At 47.5% G+C, this 18873-nt stretch overlaps 1 protein-coding gene across 3 annotated transcripts in view; it reads left to right on the top strand.

Moving 5' to 3' along the window:
* The window catches only part of axdnd1 (axonemal dynein light chain domain containing 1), a 227355-nt gene that overhangs the window by 172397 nt on the left and 36085 nt on the right, over positions 1–18873 (top strand). For all 3 annotated transcript variants that reach the window (XM_041207768.1, XM_041207767.1, XM_041207769.1), the window contains 3 exons: positions 2734–2924; positions 13118–13214; positions 13448–13591. In XM_041207768.1, coding sequence (XP_041063702.1) covers positions 2734–2924; positions 13118–13214; positions 13448–13591 — 432 coding nt within the window. The remainder of the gene's footprint in view (positions 1–2733; positions 2925–13117; positions 13215–13447; positions 13592–18873) is intronic.

Genomic DNA, 18873 nt, shown 5'->3' with positions numbered 1-18873 from the left:
AGTTCAGCCAGACGGAGGAGAGTAGTGGTGGATGGGGATTGTTCGGGCCTCTGTTCGAGGAAGAAGCTAAGGGCCCTCATACCATCCTGGTGGGGGATGGAGGTGTAGAGGGATCGGACGTCCATGGTGAAGAGGAAGCGGTTGGGGCCAAGGAACTGGAAATTGTTGATGTGACGTAAGGTGTCAGAGGAATCACGGATGTAGGTGGGAAGGGACTGGACAAGGGGAGAGAGAAGGGAGTCAAGATAATGAGAAATGAGTTCTGTGGGGCAGGAGCAAGCTGAGACGATCGGTCTACCGGGGCAGTTCTGTTTGTGGATTTTGGGTAGGAGATAGAAGCGGGCCATCCGAGGTTGGGCGACTATCAGGTTGGAAGCTGTGGGAGGAAGATCCCCAGAGGGGATGAGGTCAGTGACAGTCCTGGAAACATCACACAGCTTCCAACCTGATAGTCGCCCAACCTCGGACGGCCCGCTTCTACCTCCTACCCAAAATCCACAAACAGAACTGCCCCGGTAGACCGATCGTCTCAGCTTGCTCCTGCCCCACAGAACTCATTTCTCGTTATCTTGACTCCCTTCTCTCTCCCCTTGTCCAGTCCCTTCCCACCTACATCCGTGATTCCTCTGACACCTTACGTCACATCAACAATTTCCAGTTCCCTGGCCCCAACCGCTTCCTCTTCATCATGGACGTCCAATCCCTCTACACCTCCATCCCCCACCAGGATGGTCTGAGGGCCCTTAGCTTCTTCCTCGAACAGAGGCCCGAACAATCCGCATCCACCACTAATCTCCTCCGTCTGGCTGAACTTGTTCTCACACTGAACAATTTCTCCTTCAACTCCTCTCACTTCCTCCAAATAAAAGGTGTGGCTATGGGTACCCACATGGGCCCGAGCTATGCCTGTCTCTTTATGGGGTATGTGGAACATTCTTTGTTCCAGTCCTATTCCGGCTCTGTTCCACAACTCTTTCTCCGGTACATCGATGATTACTTCGGTGCTGCTTCATGCTCTCGTCGGGACTTGGAAAAATTTATTAATTTTGCTTCCAATCTCCACCCCTCCATCATTTTCACATAGTCCATCTCTGACACTTCCCTTCCCTTCCTTGAGCTCTCTGTCTCAATCTCTGATGATAGACTGTCCACCAATATCCATTACAAGCCCACCAACTCCCACAGCTACCTCGACTACAGCTCCTCACACCCCGCTTCCTGTGAGGACTCCATCCCATTCTCTCAGTTCCTTCGCCTCCATCGCATCTGTTCCGATGATGCTACCTACAAAAACAGTTCCTCTGACATGTCCTCCTTCTTCCTTAACCGAGGTTTTCCACCCACGGTCATTGACAGGGCCCTCAACCGTGTCTGGCCCATCTCCCGCGCATCTGCCCTCACGCCTTCTCCTCCCTCCCAGAAGCATGATAGGGTCCCCCTTTTCTTCACTTATCACCCCACCAGCCTCCACATTCAAAGGATCATCCTCCGCCATTTCCGCCAACTCCAACATGATGCCACCACCAAACACATCTTCCCTTCACCCCCCCCTGTCAGCATTCCGTAGGGGTCGTTCCCTCCGGGACACCCTGGTCCACTCCTCCATCATCCCCTACTCCTCAACCCCCTCCTATGGCACCACCCCATGCCCACGCAAAAGATGCAACACTTCCTTCACTTCCTCTCTCCTCACCGTCCAAGAGCCCAAACACTGCTTTCAAGTGAAGCAACATTTCACTTGCATTTCCCCCAACTTAGTCTACTGCATTCGTTGCTCCCAATGTGGTCTCCTCTACATTGGAGAGACCAAACGTAAACTGGGCGACCGCTTTGCAGAACACCTGCGGTCTGTCCGCAAGAATGACCCAAACCTCCCTGTCGCTTGCCATTTTAACACTCCACCCTGCTCTCTTGCCCACATGTCTGTCCTTGGCTTGCTGCATTGTTCCAGTGAAGCCCAATGCAAACTGGAGGAACAACACCTCATCTTCCGACTAGGCACTTTACAGCCTTCCGGACTGAAAATTGAATTCAACAACTTTAGGTCTTGAGCTCCCTCCTCCATCCCCACCCCCTTCCTTTTGTTTTTTCCAATAAATTATATAGATTTTTCTTTTCCCACCTATTTCCATTATTTTAAAATATTTTTAAATCTTTTATGCTCCCCCCACCCGCACTAGAGCTATACCTTGAGTGCCCTACCATCCGTTCTTAATTAGCACATTCGTTTAGATAATATCACAAACTTTAACATCTATGTGTTCTTTTGTTCTGTTGTTTGTGACATCTTTTGATGATCTGCTTCTATCACTGCTTGTTTGTCCCTACAACCACACCAACCCCCTCCACTTCTCTCTCTCTCTCTCTCTCTCTCTCCACTCCACCATCCCCCCCCCCCCCCCCCCCCCCCCCCCCACACACGCACACCTTAAACCAGCTTATATTTCACCCCTTTCTTGGACTCACTCAAGTTCTGTCGAAGGGTCATGAGAACTCGAAACATCAACTCTTTTCTTCTCCGCCGATGCTGCCAGACCTGCTGAGTTTTTCCAGGTAATTCTGTTTTTGTTTTGGATTTCCAGCATCCGCAGTTTTTAGTTTTTATCTAAGGTGTAACCAAAAATGTGACCAAAGTATTATGGAAAAACATGACAGAAAACGAAACAAGAAATTGTTAAAGTAAGTGCCAGACTTGGAAGAAATGCTAGTTCCTTCTATTTCTTTACCATTCAGATTCTCATCGTTCAAGGTGCAATGAGCCACTTGTTGGTAGACCTATTGCTCCAAATGGTGCATGACCCGATTGCTAACATAAATAAAAAACACTTCACACACCTACCTTATCCGGATACACCTGCAAAGCTGGAGGAGAAAGCTCTGATGGTGGCCAGTCAGCTGAATATTTTATCAACACAACTTTACAGGTAAGGTCAGAGTTTGCCCTGAATTACCAGAATGCCTTTTACCATTCAAAAATAATTCAGCATCTTAAAATTAACTTCTTTAACTTTACCGCAAAGTAAAATATTTTGACAATGCTTGCTATTATATTCTGGAAAAAATTAGGATATCATCTTTCACGACCTTAGATTGTCCCAAAGAATTTTTACAGCCAATAAAGTACTTTTGGAGTTTAGTTACTGTTGTACTACAGGAAACCGGAACCAATTTGCACACAACAAAGTTCTAGAAACCAATTAAATAAATGATCAGATCAACTGTTTTAACTTTTGGTTGAGGGATAAATATTGGCCAGGACATCAGGAGGATTCCCCAGCTTTGTATAGCCTCTTGGGATCTTTTACATCCACCTGAAAGGCCAGATGGAGCTTTAGTTTGCCATTACACTTGAAAGATGGCACCTTTGAAGGTGCAGCAGTCCCTCAGTACTGCACTAGAGTTCCAGCCTAGAATATGTGCTCAGGACTCTGTAGTGGGACTAACATCAAGTTTAGATAAAAGCAAAATGCTGTGGATGTTGGAGATCTGAAATAAAAACAAAGTGCTAGAAAAACTCAGCAGCTCTGGTTGCATCTGTGGGGAGAGGAACAGAGTTAATGTTTCGAGTCCAATATGACTCTTCTACATCACTGATTTTAACAGGGCACGCAGCCTGTTGCAAAGCTGATGACTCTGGGATTTTCACTGGGTCTAGATCACTGGTGCTTCCCCTTGCAGCTTGGGCCTATTCCCCATGTAAGATCAATGTGTACAGGTCAATGGTAGCTAAGGTACAGTGGGTTTTTTGAAAGTGACTTTTGTGAAGCTCATTACCCAGCATCCATAGCAGTAGAGAATCAGCTCCATCTCTGGGATTAAATGCTTGAATGACTGTATGCCAGCAGCAGAGTGGTTTCTTCGCCACTATGGATGCTGGATAAAGAGTAAAAACAGTTTCTTTCACAAAGCTTGTTGAGACCTCACACTGGCCTGCCTGCACTGACCTTACCAACCTCCTAAATCAACAAAAGCACATATGGAAAGTGAAATGGGCGGCTCTTGCTCCAGTGTATGTCCATATACACTTTCAGCAGTTGCTGGTAGATCTTCTTCCAACCCAGTCATTGCTTCCTTTCTCTTGGCTTCTGGTTTTGGAGCTGTTCTTTGGCGAGCTCTTGCTTCAGGATTGAAGAAGGATAGTTGTCCTGCACCTCTTTGTTTCTTTGCTGCTCTCTAGAGTGATGAAGTATTGCGGTGCAGTAGGTAACATCCCTGTTCCTGAGCCAAAAGCTCCAGGTTCAAGTCCTACTCCAGGACTTGATGGTCAAAGAAGGTGCAATCATCATTAAGCCAAACAGGCTGAGCATCAACTTGTAAATCCTTCCAACATACTCCAATGGCAAGTGGTAAGAGCTGGTCAGATATGTGATGGAAAGAAAATTGAAACCTGTACCATCGTGTAAAAGTGCGTGATGCCGCAGCAACTTGGACTCCTTGGGAGTTGGCTGCATGGCTGATGTGGATCGGATTGGTGCTAACAGCAAAATGTTCGATCCCCATTCCGGCTGGGGTGAGTTGGGACCTGTCTCCTTGTCCTATCTGTGGTGGAGGTCATGGCCCTGTGAATCGGACCTGCCTTTGGGCAGAGAACTGAAGATGAAAAAGAGTGATGGGAGGCCTGTGAGTCATAGCTATCAGTTAGCTATCCTGCAGATTTGCTGCTTAAGCAGAAAACTGCAGTTTCACTCTAACACATAAGTGATTTGCAGTGCAGGTATCACTGGCAGACCTGGAAACAGGCCAATCTGTGCGGAAGCAGCCAACTGAACATGAAAATGAGGTGAACAGCCAATTAGGAAGATGGAGGTGCAGGGCCGAGCAAGTCAAGTGCTGTGGGTGGCCAGGAATATGCTGATCTTGAAGTCAGCTGCTGTGAGGACATGTGCTTGTGTCATTTTTAAACAGCATAGTTCCTGAACTGCCCAATCCAAGAAGTCAAACTTTGTGGTTTTGAAGTGGCATCATCCCTTTGTGCTGGCTTTGAAGAACTCTTCCCCCGTTGCCAACTTTGAAGAACTTCCCCCTTCTGTGCTTCCCTTAAAGAATCATTGTGGGAAGAGCACAACTAACGGATCATGGCAGGAAACTGTGAAATGAAGCATGTCACAGGCCAAACAAAGGGTGGCCCCATTATTCAGCAGTGCCTCCCTGCAGGTTCTCCTCAAGCTGTATGGGAAAGGTGGGAGGTACTGTGTCCTACACATTGCAAGAAGAGACCCTCCCACCTAACCAAGGAAGCCTGGACGGGGAAAGCAGCGGAGGTCAGCAGCTATGGGTTCCAGCAGCATATATGGGTGCAGGGTCACAAGCTGGTTAGTTCAAAGCCTGCCATTTGATAGATGGGATTTGTTGCAAGGAACTTGTTAGTGATGCCCAGTGTTTCCTATTCCTTGATCCAAAGTTTGTTTCCTGGTAGATCTTGCTCAGGAATGTTGCTCCATATGGGGTACTGAGATGGAAGGCGGGCAGTAGTGGGTTGAACAGGTTATCATAGAGTGGTAAGCGAGGTGCAGCACAAATGGTTTTAACCACTTTGTGGGTTTTCTTTAGTCGGCGAATGTGTGGGAGGGAGATTCTTAGCATTATTGCACTGATTAGTTGCTGATCACAATGTCAGTAGGTTCCTCAAGATTTTAGAAACATGTTTACCATACATACAATGAGCATTTTGAAAATAAGGATATCTGCAAAAAATTTGGAAGAAAAGGCTATCTAGAATCAATATAGGACAAAGTTGTGTGGGTTCTGAGTGCTTATCTGTTAGAGCTCAGCGGACATCTGTGATCCTTCGACCAATATTTGGGCATCCTGATTTAAATGGTTATCCTATATTCATTATTTTAATTTAAAGGTACACCATAACACATAACATTTATCAATGTTAGTCTTTGCCCAATGGTAGCACTGCTGTCTCTGGGTCAGCAGGTCATTGGTTCAATACACAACTGCACCTCACTTACCACTCTGTGATGATCTGTTGAACTCACCTACTGCCTGCCTTCCATCTCAGTACCTGATCTGGAGCAGCCTTCCTGAGCAAGATCTACCAGAAAACAACCTTTGGATCAAGGAATGGGAAAATGGGACATCACTAACAAGTTCAATATATAGGGATGGGCAATAAATGCTGGCCTAGCCAGCGATGCCTGCATCCCATGAATGAATAAAAAAAAATCTAGCTTGCCACTCAGTGCTGAGTCAGTGCTGTATTGTCTGAGGTATCATCTCATGAATTAAACCAATATCCCACCTATCCTCTCAGATGGAAATAAAAGATCCATGACATTATTCAAAGAAGAGCAGGTGAGTTCACCGGAAGTCATGGTCAACATTTATTCCTCAAGTAACAGAAACAACTCGTTGTATAGTCACTATCTCACCGTTGTGTGTATGACTTTGCTCTTTGCAGATTGGTTGCAGTGTTTCCCTAAGTGACAACCATGGTGACACTTCAAAAATCCTTTATTGGTCATGGGGGGTGGGGGGAGGGATGGTGATGGGGGTGGGGGCATCTTGAGGCCATTAAATGTTTACGCTACTTAAATGTAAGTTCTTTTTTCCTAAAGCACATCACAGCACGTGCATCATATTACCATAGCAAGAGAAACAACAATTGGTTCTTTGTGCAAGGGTTTCAAGGAGCTCAAATTATTGACTATTTATACCCTTACAGTATTAATGCTACCTGGAGCTCTGCTTTCCTGCACTGAAACCTGATTGTGAGTGGGCATGAGGGATAAAACATCCGTTTCATATTAGAAAGAAGCTATTGTAACATTAGAATAAGGTATATTAGTTAGAAATTAGGTAAAAGTAAAGCAATATACTTAAAGTGGGTGACAAGGTAAGAAGAAATGCAGAGAAAAATTAATATTTAAAATGTAATTTTATTTAAAATTAATTTTTGCTTATATTTATGGTAAATTAGTTATTCCTGTCACTTAAATTGCTGTATAGATGTAAATATTAGATGTTGTTTAAGGTTAAAGTAGGCCAACTCAAGGAATATAAAATTAAGACAATTAAGCTTCATTCTTGTTTCAAGACTGGACTAACAGCCCGAGACCAGTACCTGCGGTGTGCAACTCATAACTGGCAGAATCAGCTTGTATTAGAGGCAGCAAATTGCAGTTTAATGCCCAAAGGAACTCAGCATATTCAAACTTACATGCATACACAGAGTGGTGTGCTCTCTGGCCAGTAAATTGGCAATGTATTCCAAAAGTTGCTGAAACATCTAGAAAGCGTTGTTGCCTCACCAACTGGCAAGATTATACTGTTCTTGCTCATTATCAGGCTGCTTATGCAGTCAATTACTCACGTAACACATTGGTTTTCTCACCCTTACTACAAATTCCATTTCTTTTCTTGCCCTGTTCAGTCTCTCAACTGAACCAAACCACTCATAATCTTGGATTCTGTTCAATCTGGAAAAACACCGAAGGTAGCAAAGGCACAGACTGTACGCTGGGTGGGAGACTCCAATGTCTATCACCAAGAGTGGTTCTGTTGCACCACAATGGTTGGAACTTGTGGAATCCTAAAGCATGTAGCTGATAGAATGAGCAGAGAACCAACACAAAAACCAAACTGGGGAGACAACCAACACGAGGGGAAACTCATTTGCCCTCGTCTTCACCAGTTGACCTGTCACAGATGCAGCTGTCCAGGACGGTATTGGTAGAAGTGACCACTGGATAGTGCTTATGTGGATGAAGACCCATCTTCACAATGAGTACATCCAACATTGTGTTGTGTCTGACTTCCACCATACTGAATGGGATAGTTCAGAACAGATGTAGCAGCTCAAAATTGGCTATCCACAAGGTCCTGTGGGCTGCTGGCAGCAGCAAAATTGTATTTTACTACAATCTGTAACCAAATACCTTGGCATATTTATCATTATCATAAAGCCATCATAATCTCTGGGTGTGTCCTGTTCCAGCAGCAGGATAGACCAGCCAATGGTGTCGGCACAGTTGGGAGAGAGTGGCTCTGGAAGTCTGTGACATTGACTCCGAACCCCATGAAGTCTCATGACATCAGGTCAAACATGGGCAAGGAAACCTTCTGCTGCTTACCACCTACTGCCCTCCCTCAACTGATGAATCAATGCTCCTTCATGTTGATCACCACTTGGAAGAAGCACTGAGGGTAGCATGAGCTCAGATTGTACTATGGGTGGAGGACTTCAGTGACCATTACTGACTGAGTTGACAGAGTTCTGAAGGACATATCTGCCAGACTGGGTCTGCGGCAGGTGGCAAGGTAACCAACAAACGGGAAATACCTGTTTGACCTTGCCTTTACCAATTTACCTATCACTGGTGTATCTGTCCATGACAGTATTGGTAGGAATGACCACTGCACAATCCTTGTGGAGATTGTTACAATTTCAGTAGAGATCAGTAACTTTTTCTAAAGTAGACAAAATCCGAAATCCTGGTTACTCACTGAAAGCATAAAGTCATAAGATTCCATGGTTTAAAATAAAAGAGTTTTTACTGTACAAGAGTGAAAAAAAGCAAACACTAAATACTATGTTTCCTATACTTTAACATCCAGGATTAACAGGAGTTCCACATGGATTAACAGGCAAATTGTGGTGGAATATAAACCATAGCTTTTACCTTAAGTGGCAGATACAATGGAGACAGTTCTTAAGAATTGGTTCAGCAGTCCGCTGAGATTTTACTGATCACAGTGGGCTGAATTTTCTGGTTGGCAGGGGTGCAGAATGGGCGGGGGCAGGCACGGATCCGATCGCCGCTGCGATCGGGTCCGTGCCATCATTTTATGTGGGCGGGCCAATTAAGGCCCGCCCAGTGCAATGCACGACTCCTGAGGATAGCAGGAGTGGGCAGGCGGCGGCGGGAGTGCATTGTCCGCCGGGTCCAATGGTGACCCAGCAGCCTGTTTAGCAAGGCTGCTCACAATGGCAAGTGGAAGGGCTCACCAGAGGGCTTTTGGTGAGCAGGCTAGTCTGGAGGATAGGCCAGCAGAGCAGGCCAGGCTAGAGGGTAGGGCAGCAGGACAGGCCAGGCCGGAGGGTAGGATGAGGGGCCAGTGTGCCCCTCATTCTTCAAATTACTGCCTTGCTGCCAATCTCAAGGAGGTGGCAGCATAATGGGAGGTGCTGGTTCCCCAAGATGGGAGGAGGAGGCCCCCCCCCTCACATGACGAAACGTGCCTAGGAGGAGGTGGCGGAGGTAGTGAGCTCCTGGAATGTGGGCGGCGCACCTGGATCCAGTGTTGCAAGCACTTCAGCGACTTGTTGCGCTCTAGCAGGGTGAGTACCATGTTGACATTGGCCATGTAACCCAGAAGGTCGGCTTACCGTCCCCCCCTCCCACCAAGTCTGAGTGTAGTGTCTGAATTGAATCATTGATGGCATATGTCCTTTGCTGGGTGGGCAAGCAGATACTGCCCATACTGAGGTCAGCCTGAGAGGGTGATGAAGAGATGTTTTGCCCTTACAGCATGTGTTATACTGATTCCCACATGACTGGTTTGGAGGCAACCTGGAGGAGCTGCACCTAGGCACTGTGTTTGAACTCCAGGACATGTCCAAGTCAGGGTGATGACATGCTGGGAGGGGAGCTTCAACATGGTGTGGCAACGAACTATCTGCTGTGCTTTGTGCTCCGCATGCTTGCGCCTCCTTGCTATGGAAGGATATACTGTGTGGTGCCTAATGTGCAGTAGGCAGCATGTGTCCAAGGGGGTGGGGGTGTGTGGAGCAGGCCTAGCATCTTTGTGTGAGTGTTTGGAGTGAGGAGGAACTGGAGCCATGATATGTCCCACTCTGGTTGGGGTGACCATGCGCGAAGAGAGTCCATGTGCAATTTTCACTAATCAATGCTCGGCTCTCATTTTCAGGAGAAGAATGCTCATAACACGGCAGAGCGTGCAAGGACTGGCAGTGGCCAGGCACAGATTGCCATTCTTAGCCATTTTGAGCAGGAGGCCCTGGATCTGGAGAGATGCAATGCGCCAATGCACCTCACTGGTGTCAGTGAGGCTGGGGTGCCATGGCCAGGTATTTATGACCAACAGTGAGGTCAGCATTGTTCTCTCAACAGCCATAGCACTGCTGAATGTTAATTGATTTAATTTTTCAACATGGCTTGACCGTTGGCTATGGAAGGATGAGCGCATAATGATCCAGGGGGCAGGGATGCACTTTGACATTGTCTCCACGTTAACTGATCCACTGTCCTTGTTCTTCCTTTCAGCATCATCAGAGCAGGGCCGGGAGGAGGAGCAGCAGAGATCCCCTCTCACACCTGAGGGGCCTGAAGCCTCACCAGCATCACACCATTTCTGCAAGGCAGACACCAGTGCAGATACTTGCACCTCGGTGGGAATTCGAGCATCAGCTAGTGTCCTGGGGCTAGGTGGTGAGGGCACTTCACAGTAGCTGGAGGAGCTGGTAGAGACAGAGAGTGCCCATGGCACCAGCAATCTGAGGACAGCAGGGGACCAGGCACATGCTCAGTTGGTGCCTGATGATGTGTCTCTGGAGTTGTCCGTGACACAGCAGGTGTAGGAAATGTGGCTGGATGTGCAGGAGCATCTGGGGTTGATACATGAGGCTATGCTTAGCTTGGTCTCCGTGATGGAGGAGCCTACAGAGATGATCGCCGAAGCAATGAGCTACATGTCCGAGCGCCATGTGTTTTCCATGGACGGAGTGGCGACTCTCATGGAGAGGCTACTCCAAGAGACCAGTTAGGGCTTCCTGGAGATATGCTCTGACCAGCAAGCCCTCACATCAGCATTGACCTCAGCTGGTCAGTGCCAGTGTGGGAGATGGTTTTGAGCGTCAACTTTCCCATCTTGGTGCCCATCCATCCACGGTGAGCAGGGAGGTCCGAAGCGACCTCACATCAGTGCAGCAGCTGCCTGGCATCTCTAAGGGCGCCTCTCAGGGCGCTCTGGATGAGGGCAGCAGCTCCTCCGCCCCTCACCCAGTTGACCGTACCATCCGGCGAGGCTGCGACAACTGGGGAGATGCCAGCTCCCTCCCAGGCGGGGCCAATACTGGCTCCACGAGCTAGAGGACGGTCATCGAGGCCAACAGGACAGCAGACTCAGCAGGCTGTCTCAGATGCCATTCTGAGCGATTGTGCATCACCAAGACGTAGCATCCAGAAACGAAAATATAAGGCACCTCAGGCACACCATGGGTTTTTCACTTTTCACTAGGTGCTTTTGTGTTGGCCCGAGATGAGGTCCTTATGATGTGTCTTGTAACACTATATTCTCATTTTTTTGGAATAAGTTGGTTTGATTGACATATTAAATTCAGATATGTCACCATGGTTGAAGGTGCCTCTTCTGCTTGTGTATGGCTCCAAAACTGCAATGAGTGCTTTGTTGGACATTCAGTTTTATGAATAAGGCCCTTAAGTGACTGTTCCTAACCTGGCAGATTTTGCACTTAGGCGTCGAGTATCAAGCCTACAGCCCAGGCTTGTCCTGGTGGTTCATCTGTGGTGTGCTAGCTGAAGGTTCATTGGATTAAAGCCTCTCCGGTGTCCCTGTCTCCCAGCAGCATGCCCAGGTCAGCGCCTACCCAGTCAGCATTTCCCTGTCCATGCTCATCCGCGGACTCACTGCTGGACTCATCGTGTGCAACCGCAGCCACTGCACTGACGTCTTCATCTTCCACTGCATCCCCCCTTTCCAGCACAAGATTGTGGAGAGTGCAGCATGCAACCACTATTACCAAGACATAATCTGGGGGGTACTGCAATGCGCCCCCTGAGCGGTCCAGGCATCGGAAGCACATCTTGAGAAGACCACAGCTCTTGTGGAGATGTGGCACTTATTGTACTGCTGCTCAGCTTCTGTTCTTGGATGGTGGAGAGGCGTCATGAGCCACCTTCTGAGGGGATAGCCCTTGTCACCCAGCAGCCATCCATCAACCTAGGCTGGAGTACTGAAGAGCCCCGGCACCTGGGAATGTCTGAGGATGTAGGCATCGTGGGAGCTGCCTGGGTACCTTGCACAGACTTATAGAATCAGCATCCTGTGTTCACACACTATCTGCACGTTCATGGAGTGGAAGCTCTTCCTGTTGACGAAGGCATCGGGCTCACCTAATGGCACCTTGATGGCCACATGTGTGCAGTTTATTGCACCCTGGACACGGGGGAAGCCAGCAATGGCCGCGAAGCCTCTGGCTCGCTGTGTCTGACTTGCCTGGTCCCAACGGTAGTGGATGAAGGTCAATGCACGTCTGAACAGAGCATTTGTATCCTGCTTGACACGAGGGTGGACAGCTGATTGGGAGACACCGCAAAGATCACCCACCGAGCCCTGGAAGGAACCAGAGGCATAGAAGTTGAGGGCAGCTGTGACCTTCAGAGCCACTGGCTTGGGGTGTCCACCCACACAGCGGAGATCTCAGGCCCTATCATCTGACAGATATAGATGACTGTCTCCCTTGAGATAAGAGCCCCCTTCGGCGTTGCACCTCAGACATATTGAGGTAGCTGCTTCGCCGCCTGTATACCCTGGCAGCAGGATAGTGGCGTCTTCTGCGGCCCCTTCTGCCTTGGACTACCTCTTGGCCCTGCACCCCTTGTGCCTGTGTCTGTCCTCCCAAAGGTGGCTCTGCTGGAGGCTGAATGTGCACTCCTCGCCTCCTCCCCCTTCCAGCCCTCCCATCCTCCTCAGAGGAGCTGCCTCCAGTGGACAGTTCAGCTTCCATTCCCAGGATAAGGGAAGGTTTCTTGAAACTTGCAGGCCCAGAAAGAATACTCATTGCAGAGTGCTGACCTGAAGGTTGAGTCCAGAAAAAACAGCTGGTATACATTTTGAAATACTGCAGATCACACAGGCAAGTTTAAAAAACTTTCATAAATAAATACTTGACTGTGCATATTCATGACCCCTGTGAGCCCTCTTATCCCGCCCGTGGATCATATGGACTGCAGCAGTTCAAGAAAATGGATCATCACCACCCTCTGAAGGACAATTTGGAAAGGACAATACCTTGCCAGTGACACTCGCATACCATGAATGAATTAAAAAAAAAATTCTGTAGTCTTCAATACTTTGAGCAATATAGTTCTTATCCATTCCTTATCTATTGTGTTTATGTTTACAGCTGGTGCCGAGATATAATTGAGGCATTCGTTAAGCAACGTACAGCATTACACTTTGAAGATTCTGACAATGAACTGAAGGAACTTGAAAAACTTAAGGTATCATTCTCTATTGCAGAAATAGGTGACAGCAATATGTGTCATATATATCGTAGCACACTTTATGGAATAATTTTATGGTATCTGCATTAGCCTTTATTTTGAACACCTGGATCATGTTTCTTTTCAGTTTTCTTTCTAATGAAAAGCTGTTCAATTAACAGATGATTATCACCATTATCAGGTAATGTTTATTAGTTAAGCACCTTAAATTCTTTGTTTGGATTTACCAGGTGGAAAGCAATGAGTGGATAAATATCTGTGAGATGCTGCTTTCAGAAATTAAGCAACAACCAGTCCAGTTGTTGTCACCCAGAAGTGAAGATGTACAATCGCAGATCAACCTGACGCGTGACTTATGCGCTGCCTGCTTGCGGGTAAGGATAACTGTAATGGATAATTCTTTAATATTAAACATATTTCCTCTCCAGTTGTTTCACATCTCTTGCTGAAGGTGCTGAAGAGCTAGAAATACTTCCATGATGCACTTCTGTCACCCAACTCAGTGACTATTTTTCCAATTTAAAAGCTAGCTGATGAATGTCTGCAAAGTCTTTACTCTTGGTGGGAAGAGGTAATTCAGCTAGGTAAAACTTGAAATCATCCACCATCTACAAATTCAACTAACAGAGACCTCAGATTTCCTTTTGCTTATTTCTATGCCTTTCTGTTTTCGTGCCTTCCCAATGTTCTATTGTTATTTCAGGTGGATAGCAGAAGTGCCTGATATCTTGATTATGTTCATTCCGCTCCCACTCGCCAATTTTTTCTTCTGGTACTTGGGATTGGGGTAGCCATCCTTAGGATCCTTGAGAAGGTGGTCATAGGGACTTCTCATTGAACAGTTGTAGACAGTGTGCTAATAGTTTTCCCTTAATAGTTTTAGCTAGGGAAATCCAGAATTTTGGCCCGGCGATGACGAAGGAATAACATTTGTCCCAGTCAGGGTGATGCATAACTTTCAAATGATAGTGCACTATTTTGCTGTTCTTGAACTGCTTGCTGGTAGAGGTTGCAAGACTGGAAGATACTGTTAAAAAAGTTATTGCCCTGGACCCTGTAGATAGTATATCTTTGCAGCCACAGTATGCTTGTGGTGGAGGGGTTGGATATTAAGTTCAGTGGCAGCGCCACCAATCTGCAAACTGTTCTGTCCTGGCTGGTATAAAGACAAAAAATGCTAGAAATACTCAGCAGGTCAGGCAGCACCTGCTTAGAGAGAAACAGAAATAATGTTTCAAGTTAATGACCTTTGATCAGAACTGGATAAATGTAATATTAAATTTCTAACTTTCCCAGTTCTGCTGAAAGGTCACAGACCTGAAACATTAACTTTAGATAGAATCTTGTGCTCCTCTGTAGGCAGATTGTAGGTAGGTGGGGCATCAAATTGGGTACAATGCTATGGCTGCCATTCCTGACTCCTACTTGTCCGCCCTGCCACAATTTCACATGCGGTGGGTGGGCATCAGGAGGCCCACTTGCCTGTGGGCTAATGAAGCCCTTAAATGACCAGTTAATGGCAACTTAAGGGCTTCTTTCTGCTCCCATCACAATTTTTCCTGTGGTGGGCGGATGCCGACACTGCCTGAAATCTGGCAGCTTTTACTGCTTTGGCTGGTAGTGGAGGCCCACCCCCAAGGTCTAAGCCCCACCCCTACCATTTTCCCTCACCCTTTGGCCTGTCTGCCTTGGGCCTTTCAGCCTCTCTGTCGAACCCTGTTGCTGTCAAACGCAGTAGCACTGGTATAGCTTTCGTTATCAAACAGGCCCTGCTCGGTGCTCAGCTGCTCATTGAGCCACGGGGTTTGGCAGATGACACAGTGGGGGAGTGAATGGGGGTGTGAGGCGAGTGGAGGAGGAGGGAACAGTGGAGCTCACGTCTCAACTGCTTGTAGTGAATCAGTGCCAGTTTTCAGTCACAGTGGCCTGTCCCTGAAGGGGCCTGTGGGGACCTTGGGGTATTGCTATAAACCTGTTGGAAAGACCAGACTGCCAATTGAGTGATTGAGTTTGGGGGAGTGCTGTTTGGAAGAGGGGCTGTTGAGTGAGTGACTGAGGGGGGAGGGTGGTTGGGAAGAGGGCTGCTAAGTGATTTCTGGGTGGGTATTGAGAAGCGGGACTGCTGAGTGAGTGAGTGGGGGGGTTGGGGGTTTGGAAGAGGGACCATTGAATGAGTGAATGCGGAGAGGGGATTTGGGAAAATGGGCTTCCAATTGAGTGAATGATTGGGGGAAAAGGGGTTGGGAAGAGGAGCTGCTGAGTGAGTTGGGGTAGTGGAATGAATGAGAGTTGAGAAGAATGGGGCTGGGAAGAGGGGCTTGTGTGTCTGTGCTGTGGGGTTGGGAAGATATGTGTGTGTGTTGGGATGTGAGGGCAAAGGAGTTGATCACAATGTGTGTGTGGTGGGGTGAGGAACAGCGGGACTTTAATGAGTCTTCTCTTACCAGGAAATATGGAGAGCTTTGCTGAAACCAAATGAGTGATATTTTTACAAACCATTTTAAAAACCGATTTTCATATTTTTATGATGTATTATTATATATTGATCTAAACTAATGTCATAGTCATGTACAGCAGAGAGAGAGAGAGTCTATCAAGTCCATGCCAGCCATGGAGCAGTTCAGTCAGTAGCACTTCCCTGTTCAATCCCTGTAGCCCTGCAAATTTATTTCCTTCAATTGTCCATCCAATTTCCTTTTGAAATCATTGGCTGTTTCCACTTTCTCCACCCTTGTAGGCAGTGAGTTTAGGGTCATTACCACTCACTGCCCGAAAAATTTCTTCCTCGTATTCCCCCAGCATACATGAACTTTATAAAAGTTACTATGCAGCTTTATTACTGTTTTGTTTTTGCTGGCATCTGAGATAATGTTAATTTTCAAGAACGTTTTTTATATTTGTTCATGGGATAAGGTTGTCGCTGGCAAGACCAGCATTTGTTGCCCATCTATAATTGCCCTTGAGAAGATGCTGGTGGTTTAAAATAGAGCCACATTGGAGAATAGTTTATGAAGCACTATTGTAGTCCTTTGCTTTACTCCTCATGTACATAATCCAGCAATATATGTTCTGTTGTTAGTGCATGTAATACAGAATAAAGTCAATACTAACTGCATTTAAAGCTGAAGTGCTGAGGTCACTTTGGTGATTTTGTACAAATGCATTGGTTCACTGCCTTGACGGTAATAGAAGGTAAACATAGAGAAAGCTAATGTTTCTACTCGCTTGAAGTCCAATAATGCCACCTATTTGAAGTGACCTAGAAGCATTTGCACTTCATTACAGATCATAAAAAGTGCTATAATTGCATGATTCCTTGTCACAAAAATTTTCAGACGTTTTTGTCTTCGGCCACTAATTTTCAGATTTTTTTGTCTTTGGCTGCTCTCAACCCTGCTTGCAAAGCCAAGCAACACAGTCCTGAGGAGTCCCCACCACCATCGCAAACAGAACCCTCCACTGGGTTCATCTCCCTCACCTTTGCTATAGTCCCCTGGTCCTTCTTGTGCATACCTTCCATCCCATGAACCTGCACCTTAACAAGATCATCTACAGCATGATCCCACTACCTAACATATAGGGCAGAATTTTCTGCGTATTGGGCGGGCGGAGTTGGAGTGGCCGCAGGTGGGCGCGGACCCGATTGGCGCTAATGATCAGGTCCGTGCCACCATTTTGCATGGGCAGGCCAATTAAGGCTCGCCCAGTGCATTTGCCGACTCCCGTGAATAGTGGGAGTGTGTGGGCTGTGGCGGGCGTGCACAGACTGCTGGGTCCAATGGCGAACTGGCAGTCTGTTTAAAGGAAGGCCCGGCAGCCTCCTGTAGGCTGCTCACAATGGCCACTTCCAGGTCACACTGCAGGGGATTGGCTGAGCAGGTCACGCTGGAGGGAAGGGCAGAGGAGCAGGGCAGGCTGCAGGGTCTGCCACAGGTGCAGGGCAGGCTACAGTGTAGGCCAGCAGGGGGCAAGTGCGCCCCTGGTTTTCCTGATGACTGCCTTGCTGCCCTCTTTGAGGAGATGGTGGCATGGCAGGAGGTGTTGGTGCCCCAGGATGGAAGAAAGAGGCCCCCCACATGACCAAACGTGCCAGGGAGGCGGTATTGGAGGTGGTGCACCTGGATCCAGTGCCGTAAGCACTTCAATGATTTCTGCGCTTTGGAAGGGTGAGTACCATGTTGGCATTGGGCATTTAACCCAGCAGGTAGCCTTAGCCTTTGAGGCCCCCCCCAAGTTTTACCGATGTGACTGCATTGAATCATGTTGGACATTTCTTGTACGCTGGGTGGGCAAGCAGATAGTGCCCATGCTTAGATCAACCTGAGTGGTTCATAAGGAGATGAGTTCTCCCCCACACCATGTGTTGCTCTTGACTAGTTGGGGGGCAACCTGCAAGAGATGCAGCTAGACGCATACTCAGAACTCCAACACTTGTCCTATTCGTGATTGTGGAAGGGGAGCCTCAAAGTGCTGTGGCCAAGAACCATCTACTGCCCTCGACGCTGCACATAGTTGCGCCTCCTTGCTATTGGAGCAAAGACCGTGTGTTTCCTAAAGTGATGAACGCAGTATGTGTCCAAGGCGGCTGTTGGGGCCAGTTTGGGAGTATTATCTTTGTGTGACTGATCAGCAGTAGTGGGGAGAGGAGGCACTGAAGGCCTGATATGGTGCGGTGTGCGTGTGTAGAGTCCATGTGCAAATTGCCGCAATGAATGGTCTTCTCTGCTTTTCAGGAGAAGAATGCTCACAATACGTCTGAGCGTTCGAGGGCTGGAGCCCACCTGATGATGTTGAGCCGCTTCGAGTAGGAAGCACTGGAGCTTGAGAAGCGCCATGTGCCCAGGTCAACTAGTGTCGGTGAGGCTGGGGTAGAATGGCCAGGTATTTGAAGCCAATAGTGAGATCCACAATGTCCTCCCAACATCCATAGCACTGATGATTGTTTAATTTGTTATTATTGCAACATTGCTCGGTCGCAGAGTGATAGAGTCAGAGGTGTGGATCATAGAAAAAGGTCCTTCGGCCCTTCGAAGATGCGCGCATCAAACACCTTCCTAAGTCGCCTTATCCCATTTCCCAGCACTATGCCCATGGCCTTGTATGCCATGGCATTGCAACTGCACATCCAAGTACTTATTACATGTTAGGAGGGTTTCTGCATCCACTGCCTTTTCGGGCAGTGCGTTCCACATTCCCAACACACTCTGTGTGCAAAAGTAGCTTATCATATCATCTGTCAACCTTACACCCCTTACCTTTAGCCTATGCCACCTGGTTACTCATCCCTCCACCAAGGGGAAAAGTTCCTTTCTGTCGACCCTATCTATGCCCCTCGTAATGTTATAAACCTCAATAATGTCACCCTTCAATCTCCTTTGCTGCAGGGGAAATAACCCCAGTCTATGCTATGTCTCTTCATAAGTCAAACTCTCCAGCCCAGCCAGCATCCTGGTCAACGACCTCTGCACTCCGTCCACTCCAATCACATCCCTCCCGTCAAGCACATTTCACAACTGCAAGCTGAACTATAGCTGTGGCCTAAGCAGCGTTTTCTGCACTTGGAACATGACCTCCCTGTTCCTATATTCTATTCCTCGGCTAATAAAGGCAAGTATGGCATTTGCCTTCTTAAACACCTTATGTACCTGTCCCGCTA

Source organism: Carcharodon carcharias, chromosome 16 (assembly GCF_017639515.1).
Source record: "Carcharodon carcharias isolate sCarCar2 chromosome 16, sCarCar2.pri, whole genome shotgun sequence".
Lineage (NCBI taxonomy): Eukaryota > Metazoa > Chordata > Chondrichthyes > Lamniformes > Lamnidae > Carcharodon > Carcharodon carcharias.
The sequence above is the reverse complement of the archived record's forward strand: the minus strand, read 5'-3'. Positions and strand labels throughout refer to the sequence as shown.